Source organism: Polyodon spathula, chromosome 18 (assembly GCF_017654505.1).
Source record: "Polyodon spathula isolate WHYD16114869_AA chromosome 18, ASM1765450v1, whole genome shotgun sequence".
NCBI lineage: Eukaryota > Metazoa > Chordata > Actinopteri > Acipenseriformes > Polyodontidae > Polyodon > Polyodon spathula.
This window is the reverse complement of record NC_054551.1, coordinates 35,121,387-35,136,260: the sequence shown is the minus strand read 5'-3', so window position 1 is coordinate 35,136,260 and position 14,874 is coordinate 35,121,387. Positions and strand designations below refer to the sequence as shown.

At 44.1% G+C, this 14,874-nt stretch overlaps 1 protein-coding gene across 1 annotated transcript; it reads right to left on the bottom strand.

The window, feature by feature from the left end:
* Positions 1-1,567: 1,567 nt before the first annotated feature.
* LOC121331131 (podocan-like) lies at positions 1,568-14,614 on the bottom strand. Its single transcript, XM_041278344.1, has 10 exons — positions 14,447-14,614; positions 12,955-13,212; positions 11,598-11,691; positions 10,052-10,116; positions 7,247-7,356; positions 6,474-6,630; positions 6,166-6,281; positions 4,825-5,482; positions 3,984-4,132; positions 1,568-3,625 (listed from the first exon to the last, which is right to left on the bottom strand). Exons 2-10 carry the CDS (start codon positions 13,201-13,203, stop codon positions 3,457-3,459), a joined length of 1,767 nt encoding a protein of 588 aa, XP_041134278.1. The 5' UTR covers positions 13,204-13,212; positions 14,447-14,614; the 3' UTR covers positions 1,568-3,456.
* Positions 14,615-14,874: the final 260 nt, after the last annotated feature.

Here is a 14,874-nt window from a genome sequence, read left to right as displayed (position 1 = left end):
CACTGCTGCTGTTGCGGGACATGTCTGATGCAGTGTGTGTGCGTGAGCGAGTGCATGTTTAAAATCAACCTTCTGTGGACAAGCCATACTGGACTAAACTGGATAAACTGCCTGTTCCTTTATTATTATTATTATTATTATTATTATTATTTGTCTTTTGGGACTCAAAGCACAAGACAAGCATGCAGGCTCCTGTGCTGAAGCCAGCGTGAGGCTGCAGCAGTGCACCAAGCAACTGCATAACCTTTTGTGGCCTCCATATGTATTACTCCATTCATAGTACCTTTCCTTCCACCCGCCTGCCTGTCAGTGTCTCCTGTGTCAATATATCCTGTCTATGACCGTGCCCGCCTCTTAAACAGAGAAACTACAAAACAGGTATAGAAACTGTACACATGTTGGCACTGTAACATTACACACAAGAGATGCTGCAAGAAAAGCCTGGAAACTAGTATGAGCTACTATTTCATTTTATCTTCATGAAAGCAGAGTTTACCATTAGCATGAAGTAAATAACAGCGACTCTCCTGGAGGAAATCAGGAGATATATATATATATATATATATATATATATATATATATATATATATATATATATATATATATATTAAGCAGGTGCACTGGTATTGTTTTGAGAGTAATAAAGTAGGTAGAAGTGACAGTGAGAAGCACAGTTCATTCTGCACAGTTTATTGCTGCTTTATTATGTTGTATTGCTCTAGATACACTGCTCTGGATATTACAGTCGAACTGGGATAGTGAAACATCCATCACATGCTTTTCTGTTTAATGAAGAAACTGCAGCAGGAAAAATGAATGCACACAAAGGAAGCGACTGCAAGTAAAAGCATGTTTGATATAAATACCAGAAAATAAAAACGTACAGCGATAAACACTGGAAACAAAAAGAAAAGGAGTTGTGTTATATGCAAAGGTTTGTTTATTTCATGTGTAATATACAGCTGAACAATCTTGGGAAAACAATTCTGTAAATTGCTCATCAACTTGAAATATGTAAAACACACACCCTGAAGCATATAAAAATGTTTGTGATCTTGAGAAGAAACCACATTTATACAGAACTGACTCTAATTCTTATAGAGCCTCAGCTCCAGGCAGAGCCTTCGGTAACACTAATTCCTGTGTATTTATATAATAGCTACTTAGTAAATCTATGTGTAGTTACATAACATTACAATGTTATTACGCATAGTTACAATGTACTTCATGTGTAATTATTTTTGCATGATATAACCCTATCCATAACCCTTGTAATTGTGTGTAAGTGCTCATGCATGTATTAAGTAGCTATTATGTAAATGAGAGGCTCCATGTAAAGGCTTGCAAGCCTTCACACCACACAGGGTACACAGGGCTTTACACGCTCCCCATAACAGGGGCCACAACTAATTCAAAACAGCAAAAGAAGCAACAATGCCAGTATGCTCTAGTGACAGCAGTAGGGTTTCCCAGGGTTATACGTATTCATTCATTCATTCATTCATTCATTCATTCATTCAATCATTTTTAATTCTTTGATATATTTGTAAATATTATTTACCAAGTTGCAAATGTATGTTTTTCTTTTCTTCATTTCATCTTTGTTTCCCCTACAAACTGCACAATAAAATGCAAATAATAAAGGTAACACTCCGTATAAATCACTGGTAAGCTTTGTGGAAACCATTTCTTTGTAGCTAATAATAATGCATGGTGAGTGAGTTAGCGTTTCTTCATTGGTAATTCTAGAAGTTGCAGACACAGTATTTCAATGTAAAGATGGTGGGTGTAGAGCATTGGGTATTCAGAGAACTGCGCTGAAACCTTCCCTCATGAAAGGGTAAGAGGGCTGTTGCTATCTGCTTGCACAAGTTATATTACTTCAACATGCTGCAAAAAAAGAAATATTAGAAAGGTCACAGAATCTACAGACTTTGCATCAGTAAGAAGCTAACTCCAGGAAAGGTGAGTCCATTCAAACTGATAGCAGCCCTGGTCCTGATTCTGACAGAGCCAAACGAGGAGACCATTCTGAAATTCCATTCAGGTGTGTCTGAAAATAACAATTCTGAAATTCCATTCAGATGTGTTCTGAGAATTCAAATTCTGAGATTCCATTCAGATGTGTTCTGAGAATTCCAGTTCTGAAATTATATTCAGATGTGTTCTGAGAATTCCAGTTCTGAAATTATATTCAGATGTGTTCTGAGAATTCCAGTTCTGAAATTCCATTCAGATGTGTCTGAAAATAACAATTCTGAAATTCCATTCAGATGTGTCTGAAAATAACAATTCTGAAATTCCATTCAGATGTGTCTGAAAATAACAATTCTGAAATTCCATTCAGATGTGTTCTGAGAATTCCAGTTATGAAATTATACTCAGATGTGTTCTGAGAATTCCAGTTCTGAAATGTCTGGTTGTTAGTACCTGCAGGTGGCTGTTCACTGCTTTCATTGTGTTAGTCGCTTTTGTATTGCAGAGGTGGGGACAAGCGGTTTGCTTGCTACTGAAAGGTAGAAAACATGCTGAATACAGCGAGGAAGCTGGAACTCTTCTGGCTGACATTAGGCTGGTTGTATCACTGGATTCTTTGAGGTCTAAATTGAAAAGTTTTGAATGTGCATTTGTATAATTGGTTGTAGCTGGAGTGTATTGCACACATGAGCTCCCTTGTTGTTTTGTATGTTTGTACAGCGCTCTGGGATGCCATGCTGTGAAGGGAGCTATATAATAAGAAATAGTATTGTACTGTCTTGTATTAAAATGAACGACAGAGCGGCTTCCCGCAAAAAATAATGTATCATTTATATAAAAAGAAAGGTTAGTTCAGTCTTGTCTCAGATAATCGCTTCTCCTGCAGTCAAGGTTCGCTTTATGGAAAGTCTATTCATACCTGCCCCAGCATCCCTGTGAAACTGCGAACATGGAGCCATCATTGTCACATGGCAAAGATGCACAAGGATTACTGTCGTCATGAAAACATCATGTTTGTCAACTTAATCCCCTTCATCATCGTGGCTTTCTAGCCACTAGTACCTGCTGGTGGCTTCTCAATCCTCACTGGTTTCATTGTGCTACTCGCTTTGTATCGAAGAGGTGGGGATACACAGTTTGCTTGATATGAGTAAAGCCATTAATATGAGAAGTGAAAGGTAGAAAGCATGCTGAAGGACGTTGTCCTCGAAATATGCACGCAGAGTAGGCAATATAATGTTTGTAAAGTCAGAAAAGTATCTTTCAGACTCTTGAGACAGAAACATCTGCTTGTGTTCTGTTCACTCGGCTTCCAAACAGGTTCCCAACAGGCTGCTATGAAGACTTCTTGACTTTTTTTTAGGCATTGAGAGAAAAACAGCCCCTTATTGGTTTGGACAATCTTTGAAGGCTGTGCATGTGGATCCAATGTGGCTCTTGAGATTTAGACTCAGTCAGTGGTTTGTTGTTCTAGTCGTTCTAGTCCAGCTCTTCCTCCTCCTCCTCCTCCTCCTCTGACCACTCTCCTTGCTCGTTCTTGGAGGCGATCCCTGGCATTTTCATGGACGGCCCCAGGTCCAGGACCTGCAGGCTTTTGAGATTCACAAAGGCATTTTTCTCCACTGCACCCACAGCCAGCCGATTAAATCTGGAAGAGATGGAACGTGTCAGCACACAAAACCTAAACTAAATGAATGCTAAAGAAGTCATTATCAAGCCAGAATAAATTCCACACATATTCATATTGTTTTGTTATCACCAGTTAATCTCTAACTTTGTTTATGGATAGGGTTAGTTTTAGGTCTTTACTAAATTCACAAGCAGACTAATGTACAGTATTCTTCTAGCGCCTTCATAGACAAGACTATGGCCGATGGATTTATTGTTCTTTAAAGGGCTATTCTGCTTCACCCAGTGATTCAACATACTTGCCTGGTGCTATCTCATGATTGCATTGTGCTTCTGCTGTGCTGTGCTGTACCCACAGTTTAGCACACAGGGCTCACCTGAGGAAGATGCCCTTGATGTTGGGCGTGCTCTCAAAGGCGCTCTCCTCGATGCTGCTGATGAGGTTGCTCTGCAGGTGGAGGAACTCCAGAGACTCCGGGAGGTCCGAGGGGATGTGGGACAGCTGATTAGAGGACAGGTCCAGCGTCTGAAACACGGAGCAGGTGTGAGGCTGGTGTACTAATTATTCATACACAGTAAGTGGGTTAAAAAGGCTTTATTACGAGAGCACACAATATTAGGAGGTGCGCAGAATGAGAGAGGTCAGATAGTGCGGATGTGTAGTCTTGCCTACAAGTCTCACATTTCTCTCTCTTTCGCACTTCCTCTATCCCCTACATAAAGGTCAACCCCAATCAATATACAGGAATAGTCCAAATGCAAATGTGCTTCAATTCAAACTTGTAATTTAAAGGTATAGACATTCAAACATAGAGGGACTGATACAAATTGCTTTGTTTCTGTCTTACACAGGTATGCCAACACGACAAGCCCCTCCCTGGCATTACAACACCAGCTCTCTCAGGCATAAATAATGTAGCAGCATCACACTCAATCAGCAGACAATGCTACCTGGCACATCCTTCCTGTAATCCCATATATACAGGTCAGCCTGGATGCCAGACAATATTACACGATACGTTATAAATCTCTCTGCTGGGCATGCCGAACTAGAGAGATTTATGAAGCTGGGTTTGAAAAGTTCAATAAACTCTGTGCATTAAACTTATGCCTACAATGAATAACTGTTGCCGTTCAACAGCTTTCAGGTTGTTTCTTGCTAGCTCTGTAAAGCTGACTTTTACAAAACATCCCAATGCTCCACATGGAGAGACTTACGCTCAGGCTGGTGAGCTCATGCCAGGCCCCCTGGTAGATGGAGTTCACCTTCAGCTTGTTGCTGCTCAGGTACACCTCCCTGAGCTTGCTCATGCCGGAGAGGGCTCCGTCGGGGATGACAGCCAGCTCGTTGTCCTTCAGCTTCAGGACCTGCAGGCTCTTGGGCAGCCCCGTGGGGAAGGTCTGCAGGCTGTTCCCGGACAGGTCGAGGCTCAGGAGCAGGCGCAGCTTGCGGAAGGCCTCTTTGTGCAACTTGGGGCTGGTCAGCTTGTTGTAGCTGAGGTTGAGCTCAGTGACGGTGTAGGCGGTGGCCAGGTCGTTGCGGCTGATCTCGGTGATCTGGTTGTGGAGCAGCATGAGGGTCTTGGCGCGGCGGGGCAGCCCGCGGGGGATGCGCTCCAGCTGGTTGTTGTACATGTGCAGGGTGTGCAGCTTCTTCAGCCCCTGGAAGGCCAGAGGGTGGATGGCCTGCCAGCGCAGATTGTTGTTGTGCAGGAGCAGGTACTCCAGGTTGCGGACGGGACTCAGCACCATGGCCGGGATGCTCCTGATGGCGTTCTTCTCCAGGTGCAGCAGGACCAAGTTCCGTGGCAGCCCGCTGGGGACCACGCTCAGGTTGTTGTAGGAGAGATCCAGATACACCAGGCTGTTCAGGTAGCTTCGGTGAGATCAGGGGATAACAAGGCAAAGAGTAAAGGCTTTACCAGGATTCAAATAACGCACAAACACAATGGTGCCACAAAGCAGGAACCTCTATGGCGTTCTACATATTCTTACAGACACACGGAAGGGATTCACTTGCACTGCTATGTGCTTTTGGCAAATGCCCCTATCACACATAACTTTGCACAAACACACCCCAATCAGTTTTATTTTAAAAGACCAAAGTATATAACTGTACCAAGGCAAGCTGCATCTTTCATTAAACGCCTGTATATTGCCACCATTGCATTGTTTAATTTATTTCTATTTGTGTGTTTACAATTTAAAAAGTGTGCCAGAAGCACTTCGAATAGATTTTAAAATATCAGATGACAGCTATTTACATAATAAGTATCTTTAATAGGGCTGGAGGGGGACCCAGTCTATACTGATGTGGTATGTGGTATATAAAGCCACATAAAGCTTCTGACACATGTTTTTGATATTATATCATGCTGTCTTCTCTTTGTTAAATGCTTGTCGGATTCTATTTCTTTGCATCAGCAGATATTTTTAAATGCCACCGATTCTCAGTTGTTTGTTTATTCCGAATGTCGCCGTGGCTGTGCACCTCATCAGGATGAAAGCGAGGGGTCAGTCCATGCTTGAGTCTGTGCCAATGCTGAGGGACTCACTTACTAGAAGGTCTCGTTGTCCATCCCAGCGTTGCTGAGGTGGTTGTTCTGCAGGTACAGCTCTCGCAGTTTGGAGAGGCTGTTGAATGCTCCCTTAGGAATCTTCTCCAGCTTGTTGTTCTGAAAAACATCACAGGGGAATCAAGACCCCATTACACTCTCCTCACCATAAAACTTTCCCTTGGTACATTCGTTTCGTGATTTTCAATTGTTGCCATGCTTTCCCTGTGTTTGTAGCATGCTTTGCACTGCCATGCTTTCACTGTGATTTGCGTGGGGCACTTCTTGCAGCCACGCAGTTTTGTGCTTTACCCTTAAGTGGAGCCTGTGCAGGGCAGAAGGGAGGTTCTTGGGAACATATTTAAGGAAGTTGCTGGATAATATTAATTCTTCCAGGCTGTCAGATCCATTGAACATCTCATCAGGCATCCCTGCGTCCGTCAGCTTGTTGTTATGGAGATACACTGACCTGGAAGAGAGGGAAGGAAGGGGAGGCAGAGCCATGAGGGAGGAATGATGAGGCACACACTAGCACCACTGCTGCATAACTAAAATTAAACTTATTTATAACTACTGGTACCCTTAAAGAAAAGTTCCACTGGACCACCATTATAATCCATGTCCTGGACACAGCCCTGTAGAACAACTAGCAGTGTGGTCAGGGGTCCACAGCATAACCAGCAGAGGCAACACAATGGACTCTGAAACAAATACTGCACACTGGTACTGATATGATAGGACCATGGCACTGCAGTGGTTAACAGTGTGTAGTGGTCATTGCTGCTGCTCAGAATATGAACATTTTACCAACACTGCAGTACTAGGCTACCAATAAACCACACCATTGTAGCTTGGGTTACCACTGTCATAAGGGCATCTTTGAGAAACTGGAGCTGGCATTCAGATGAATCCAGCTGCTAACAGGATGCGTCTCAATGTTACATTAAAACCATCCTTGCATGACCGTGGTAACTGGGGACTCTAGTTCAGCCCCCACAAGATGGATCTCACAACATGGCAAACATAAATGATGGAGTTGGTTCTGCAGTGGGATGAGGCTGCATGCCCTCGAGGGCGGTCCTTACTTGAGGCCAGACTTCTGCCCGAAGGTGTAGGGGTAGATCCTGGTCAGCTGGTTGGCTGCGAAGTCTGCACTGACTAGCGAAGGGGGGAGGTATTTGGGAGCTGCTGTGAGCTGTAATACAAGGAGAGCAGCAGATAAGAGTGAGGGCAGCCAAACCAGGGCAGTACTGAAGAACACCCACTGGGAAGCCCTTCATGGGCTGTGGAAAAGTATAGCCTAGGCAGGAGTTTCTCCATACTGAAGATAGGAGTCAGACTAGCTGTCTCTGTGAAGAAATAAGGAAATCTAGCAGTAAAGTGGCCCCGAACAGACCATGCTGCACTATTAGGAAAGAGGATTAATGCTGGTGTAACCACAGGCAACCTGTCCCTAACTGGAGGAGAGGGAGCCTGCACTACTGCTCAGCCTAAACAAATCACAGGAGCAGCTTGATGGAAAAGGAACCCTTATTGGTCTAGGTTCTATAGAACATTCTTAATGTTCCACTGTGTCTACAGGGCTTCAAACAGTGTTGCGTTAGAGAGTCCCTTTTCGGATCCTTGTTACTGCTAGGCCAGTGTTAAAACCTGATTTTTGTTTTTATAAATGACAACAGGCAAAGATTATTATCTAAATGTGTTTCTGTATTTTATTTGCAGTTGACAGATTAAGACAGCACTCGTATCCTTGCAGTTTACAGGCACTTAAAAGCTCTGTGCTCAGCTCCCAAGCACAGCCATCCTTCAAGTTAATGAGAAGTAAATCTGCCTTTTCCCCAGATCTCTTGCAGATAAAGTCACCTCTAGCCAAGCCAAGAACATTTATTGGCTTTTTAAATTCCCCAAACTGCACTGGGGGGCTTGGGGCAGCAATACTGTGCATCTGACAGATTGAGGAACTAATCTAGAGCTGAAATAGAAAAGAACCCTACGAACCTGCACAGCACACTGTCAGACTGCAGAATCAGAGAAGTGAGGAAGGCAGGAAAGGTATAATCAAAGTCCAGACCATGTAGCTGATATCACACACAGACTCCATTATATCACAATGATTTCTGTTGCTGGGTGCTGCCTCTGGGATCAGTTTACGATAAACAGCTGACCCTAACATCACACAGAGCTCCACCCTTATGTAATAATCTACCACTGGGGGCTTGCTTTTCAAATAGCTTCTACCTTACATCTCCAATTAAACTTGTAAACAACAGGAAGTTAACAAACTGTCATGCTTACTGAAGTAGTTGCAGTAACAGGTTTTGGTTGAGAATGCAAGCTTAACAGAAACAACACCCTTGTGAGCTGGCTCGAGTCAGCAGGGTTCTGGAATCCCTCATCTTAACAGAAACGACACCCTTGTGAGCTGCCTCCAGTCAGCAGGGTTCTTGAATCCCTCATCTTAACAGAAACGACACCCTTGTGAGCTGGCTCGAGTCAGCAGGGTTCTGGAATCCCTCATCTTAACAGAAACGACACCCTTGTGAGCTGGCTCGAGTCAGCAGGGTTCTTGAATCCCTCATCTTAACAGAAACGACACCCTTGTGAGCTGGCTCGAGTCAGCAGGGTTCTTGAATCCCTCATCTTAACAGAAACGACACCCTTGTGAGCTGGCTCGAGTCAGCAGGGTTCTTGAATCCCTCATCTTAACAGAAACGACACCCTTGTGAGCTGGCTCGAGTCAGCAGGGTTCTTGAATCCCCCATCTTAACAGAAACGACACCCTTGTGAGCTGGCTCGAGTCAGCAGGGTTCTTGAATCCCTCATCTTAACAGAAACGACACCCTTGTGAGCTGCCTCCAGTCAGCAGGGTTCTTGAATCCCTCATCTTAACAGAAACGACACCCTTGTGAGCTGGCTCGAGTCAGCAGGGTTCTTGAATCCCTCATCTTAACAGAAACGATACCCTTGTGAGCTGCCTCCAGTCAGCAGGGTTCTTGAATCCCTCATCTTAACAGAAACGACACCCTTGTGAGCTGGCTCGAGTCAGCAGGGTTCTGCAATCCCCCATCTTAACAGAAACGACACCCTTGTGAGCTGGCTCGAGTCAGCAGGGTTCTGCAATCCCCCATCTTAACAGAAACGACACCCTTGTGAGCTGGCTCGAGTCAGCAGGGTTCTGCAATCCCCCATCTTAACTGAAACGACACCCTTGTGAGCTGGCTCGAGTCAGCAGGGTTCTTGAATCCCTCATCTTAACAGAAACGACACCCTTGTGAGCTGGCTCGAGTCAGCAGGGTTCCTGAATCCCTCATCTTAACAGAAACGACACCCTTGTGAGCTGGCTCGAGTCAGCAGGGTTCTTGAATCCCTCATCTTAACAGAAACGACACCCTTGTGAGCTGCCTCCAGTCAGCAGGGTTCTGCAATCCCCCATCTTAACAGAAACGACACCCTTGTGAGCTGGCTCGAGTCAGCAGGGTTCTGCAATCCCCCATCTTAACAGAAACGACACCCTTGTGAGCTGGCTCGAGTCAGCAGGGTTCTTGAATCCCCCATCTTAACAGAAACGACACCCTTGTGAGCTGCCTCCAGTCAGCAGGGTTCTTGAATCCCCCATCTTAACAGAAACGACACCCTTGTGAGCTGCCTCCAGTCAGCAGGGTTCTTGAATCCCTCATCTTAACAGAAACGACACCCTTGTGAGCTGGCTCGAGTCAGCAGGGTTCTTGAATCCCTCATCTTAACAGAAACGACACCCTTGTGAGCTGCCTCCAGGCAGCAGGGTTGTTGCTTTCGTGTCGTATCCAAGTGCAGAAGCTCTCTGAGTATTTAGCAATGGACTAATCGCCAGCTGTCAGCTTCAGTGAACAGCTTTTTTTTTTATTGATTACCTTATTGTTCGCCAAGTATAAATATTGCAGGCTGTCCAGCAGTTCGAAGGCTTCATCTTCTAATCCTGGGAATCAAAAGAAACATTATTGAGTACAATAAAGAGCCATGTGGGAAGCAATTAGGCAGGCTTTCTTATATGTGGAATAGGCAATAGATTAATGATGAGCTCAATAACAAAGCTCTTAACAGTGAGTCAAATACAACATCGATCAAGAAAGGAGTCAGAAAGGGTTGTACATAAAGAATTGCTAATAACCGTTTAGTGCTGCAGAACAAGTGTACAGTGCTTCCTCGTTATTTCACAAATTGGGTTAGTTCACGGATAGGCCTTGCTGAAAATCAGTTGCTATGCACCACACGTCACTGCATGGTGACCTGTTTTTGATACTTCACAATGTTCTGAAAGAGAGCAAAATCAAGAGGGAACGCTGCATGCTTCTAAGTGTCCAGCGGCTGCCTCTAATCAAGCAGAGAGTGTATTTCATTCTCACACGCTCTTTGCTGCATCAGGCCTGTCATATGAAGAGTGCAAGAGAAAGCACGCTCTCAACTTCATTAGAGGCAGCCGCTGAACGCTTAGAAACATACAAGACATCAAATCTAAACACACACAGACAACAATCAGGTATGAACGTCTTGAACGTGTGTATGCAGATTCCGTTGTGGTGTAGAGGTTTAGCGCGGGTTGTCCTTGCCATCCTGAGTGCCAGATCTACAGTTACATTAGAAGTGTAGCTGCTGCTCCAGTGACTACATGACTTGTAATAACAGTCCGAGCAGCTGACCCTTCTTAAAGCTTGCTTTTTAAAAACATGTTTACTGCTTGCACTTTCACTCAAGGGAACCTTGGCAGCAACAAGAGCAATTATGAAGAAATCAGGAAAAGCAAAGCGAGGTTTCCACTGAGGTATTATAACAGAGCCGGGTTTCTGTGATTCATATCCAAGATAAATACAAAAAAACAAACTCTGGACTGTAATTTGTATTGCCTGAATCTTGACACATGTACGGTCTCTATAAACACATCAGGATTAGTTGTTCTTTTCTGATTTGGTAACTTTATTAGAACATAAGAAGAGTTTGGGAATGAGAAAAGGTCATTCAGCCCATCCAGGCTTGTCTCTTGTTAGCACCATTCTCCCGCACTGGGGGATCTCATTTAAAAGCACAGAATTGAGTCTTTATGTTTTCAGATTCTACTATTCTTCACCTGATAGACTATTCCATGCATTTATAACTCTCCGTGCAAGACAGTGCTTCCCACCTTCTGTGATAAATGCACTTTCACTCAGCTTCCATTGATGTCCTCTTGCTCGTCTCTCTGTGCTAATTTGAAGTAGTGTCTTGGGTTTTATCTATAGCATTTGTGATACTGGGTGCGTTTCTGCTTTCTGAAACGAATGTGCTGATGATGCTCAATGGGAGTAAATAGCTTTGAGAATTCAGTCCTTACTGCCTCTGTGAAGCAGTGAAAACTCCTACAAAGGAGCACCCTGGCGAGGTCATTGATCAGTGGCAGGATGGATCAGGGAGTCCAGCTCTTACCATCAGAAGTGAGTCTGTTGTTCTGCAGATTGAGAGTCTCCAGTCTGTCCAGCCGGGAGAGTTCCTCCAGAGTGATTTTATTGATCTGGTTGTTCTGAAAGTACATGAAGCAACATACAGTACAGCGGGACTTCATGTAGACTATATGCTGAGCTTGGGTTCAGTGAAACCTTGTTCCCACACCTGAGTCTACCATTAGATATATTTAAACCACAGGAGCCCTACTGTTTACAAACTTGAAAACACAATTGGAAAAAGCCATTTCACCCTTCACACAAAAAAGGGATTTCTCTCCAGATCACTTAGTTTGAAAGTATTTTGAAGATGTAGTAAAAACACCAAAGTGAAAAAGTGGCTATTGCAAAAAAGCTTAAAATACAATCTTTAAAGTTTTGGACCCTACCGGAATCACTACATTACAGACAAAGCGTGTCATTGGAAATAAAGAGTTAATTGACAGCAAACAGGTGCTTATTTTAAGTAACCTAGAGTAATACAGTTTACTCTGGTCTCCCCCTGACCCCGTCAGTGATGCATTGAGCAGAGGTCAGGAGGCTTTCAGCAGTTAAATAAGCAGGGGAAGAGTCAGCGAGGTAGGTGGGCCAGCTAGAGTGGGGAAGACTAATTCTTATTTAGGTTTGGAAAATATCTTCTGACAGGAAAGTATTCACAGAGATTTATAATGTTGGCAATGAAAGCACTTCCCAGACTCTTTCTTTCTTTCTTTCTTTCTTTCTTTCTTTCTTTCTTTCTTTTCTTTTCTTTCTTTCTTTCTTTCTTTCTTTCTTTCTTTCTTTCTTTCTTTCTTTCTTTCTTTCCAGTAAAGATTCTCGCATGTTAAGGTATTATCAGAGCTGCATTGATCACACCTGAACACACTCATCATTGTTATTTTGACAGCAGTACAGAGAACAGGGAGGCATTTGTAATGGAGCCAGGACCTTACCTGCAGGGAGAGGTGTCGTGTGGTCTCTGGTACTCTGCGGGAGATCTCTATGAGGTGTTTGTAAGGGAGCCAGGACCTTACCTGCAGGGAGAGGTGTCGTGTGGTCTCTGGTACTCTGCGGGGGAACTCTATGAGGTGTTTGTAAGAGAGCCAGGACCTTACCTGCAGAGAGAGGTGTTGTGTGGTCTCTGGTACTCTGTGGGAGATCTCTATGAGAGGTGTTTGTAAGGGAGCCAGGACCTTACCTGCAGAGAGAGGTGTTGTGTGGTCTCTGGTACTTTGTGGGACATCTCTATGAGAGGTGTTTGTAAGGGAGCCAGGACCTTACCTGCAGAGAGAGGTGTCGTGTGGTCTCTGGTACTCTGCGGGAGATCTCTATGAGAGGTGTTTGTAAGGGAGCCAGGACCTTACCTGCAGGGAGAGGTGTCGTGTGGTCTCTGGTATTCTGCGGGGGAACTCTATGAGATCCACACCCCCGCAGTCCACCATGTCCTCCTGGTTACATGTGCAGTCCAGAGGACAGGCTTGCACCTCCTGCCCAGTAGAGGGGGTTGTCTCCTCTTCTTCCTCCTCCTTGGCCTTGTTCTGGCACTTCACCAGCCCACAGCTCAAAATGAGAAGCAGCCAGAGAGCCAGCAGGGAGCCCCTGGGCCACGCCATGCTCAGTGCCTGCAGAAACCCACACACAATGCAGGGTGCGGGAGTGAGACTCAACAGGATGCCTGGGGTCTGTCTCTTTACATGGAAGGGATGCCCCCAATTCTAAAAGTCCACATGCAGGCTGTCCTCACTCGGCACCCCTTAATGGGGTAACCCAACCCAGGCTTCTGAAGCACCCTGTCAGCTAGCTGAGCAGCATTCTGACTAATCTCATTGCTTATTTGAACTTTGACTCTGGTGACTCCTGTTTATCTTGCCACAGAAACATTATAAAGTTGATGGAGGTATTTGGCTACAGGCAATAAGACGCAGGTTGGTTGGAAAACAAAAGGAATGTTTACTGTATACAAGTAATAAATCATAGTGAAATCAATGATTTTGACGTGTGCAATGTCTCAGTACAGTCATGGAAAAGACAGCAGGTACTATTTTCACCCATTCTGGGATGTTTTCCCCAGGGTTGCGGGTTATTCGCTGTTCTGAAATGACCTGTCTCTGCCTGTTTCTTCAGACTCTACCTCCTCAGGGCAGCCAGCTGTTTACAGCAGCCTCGCAGCTGAGACTCACTGTGGATCTGAAGCCAGTGAACAATCATTGTTCTGGCTCACTGCCTGGTCAATGGCATTTATATGGGGAACAGTGAAAGACTTTGAAAGAGGTTGAACAAATAAGCACTGCCTTACTTAGCAAAAACCTTCATACTGTGAACGCAGAAAGATGAAGGGCACAGCATGATTTATCACGCATGGTTAATCAGTTGATCTTTTGAAAGGGTTTAAATTATTCAGTCATCTAGTGAGGAGAACTTGTCCATGCCAATCATACAGCGGGATTTATCATAAAAACATATTCAGTGCTGTTTTAAATAAACATTTAAAACATGTAATAGGCATTATTTGTCTATTATGCTGCTATACTTATTGAAAAACATTTATAAAAAAGCAAGCCCAAAGCTAATTTTTCAGACAATAAGTATATAGTGGTTTAAAACTTCCAAGAACAATTGTTGAAGTGCTCCTCTCTTGCTTGTGTTACACAGTGAGGATGTTTCGTTCCTCTCTGAAACATGGTCTTTGCCTTTGCACTTGTTTCAAAATAGGGGTCCCTGTCGGACTGCCTGAGCACAGACTGACTCAACAGGCAGCTTGAGATTCCAGGATTAGCACAATTCATATTCGTTTTTTTTTGTTTGTTTTAAATAGAAAGAAAAATAAAGGCATGCTATAAAAGAAAACAGTCTTACCGTTTTATTGATTCAGGGTAGTGCCACAAGATACAAACAATGCTAATCTCTTGCTTTGAAAGGCGCACAAAAACAATTCCATGTCAAATCTGGAAGAAGAACTAAACTCTAAAGGGCAGTGAGAAGGAAAAGATTATTTCCAGATGTTTGTCAGTGTGTGTGTGGAGAGAGAGAGAGAGAGAGAGAGAGAGAGAGAGAGAGAGAGAGAGAGAGAGAGAGAGAGAGAGAGAGAGAGAGAGAGAGGGGGGGGGGGGGGGGGGGGGGAGGGAGGGAGGGGAGAGAGAGAGAGAGAGACAAGAACACAACTGGATAAGAAGAGAAGTTAAAAACTGCATGCATAGATTTTCCAGTGAGGGTTTCCTCTACCTTTTCGTGTCTTCGGGTATTTTCCAGTTCCTATAAGGGAATCAGTTAATTGTGCAAAGGAA

What these genes read in the sequence shown, in the direction of transcription:
- LOC121331131 (XM_041278344.1), bottom strand. Translation starts at nt 13,203, where the DNA reads ATGGCGTGGCCCAGGGGCTCCCTGCTGGCTCTCTGGCTGCTTCTCATT. An exon ending in CACGACACCTCTCCCTGCAG is followed by an intron (nt 11,692 to 12,954) that starts GTAAGGTCCTGG and finishes ATGTACTTTCAG; the next exon opens with AACAACCAGATCAATAAAAT. An exon ending in CAACAGACTCACTTCTGATG is followed by an intron (nt 10,117 to 11,597) that starts GTAAGAGCTGGA and finishes TTTGATTCCCAG; the next exon opens with GATTAGAAGATGAAGCCTTC.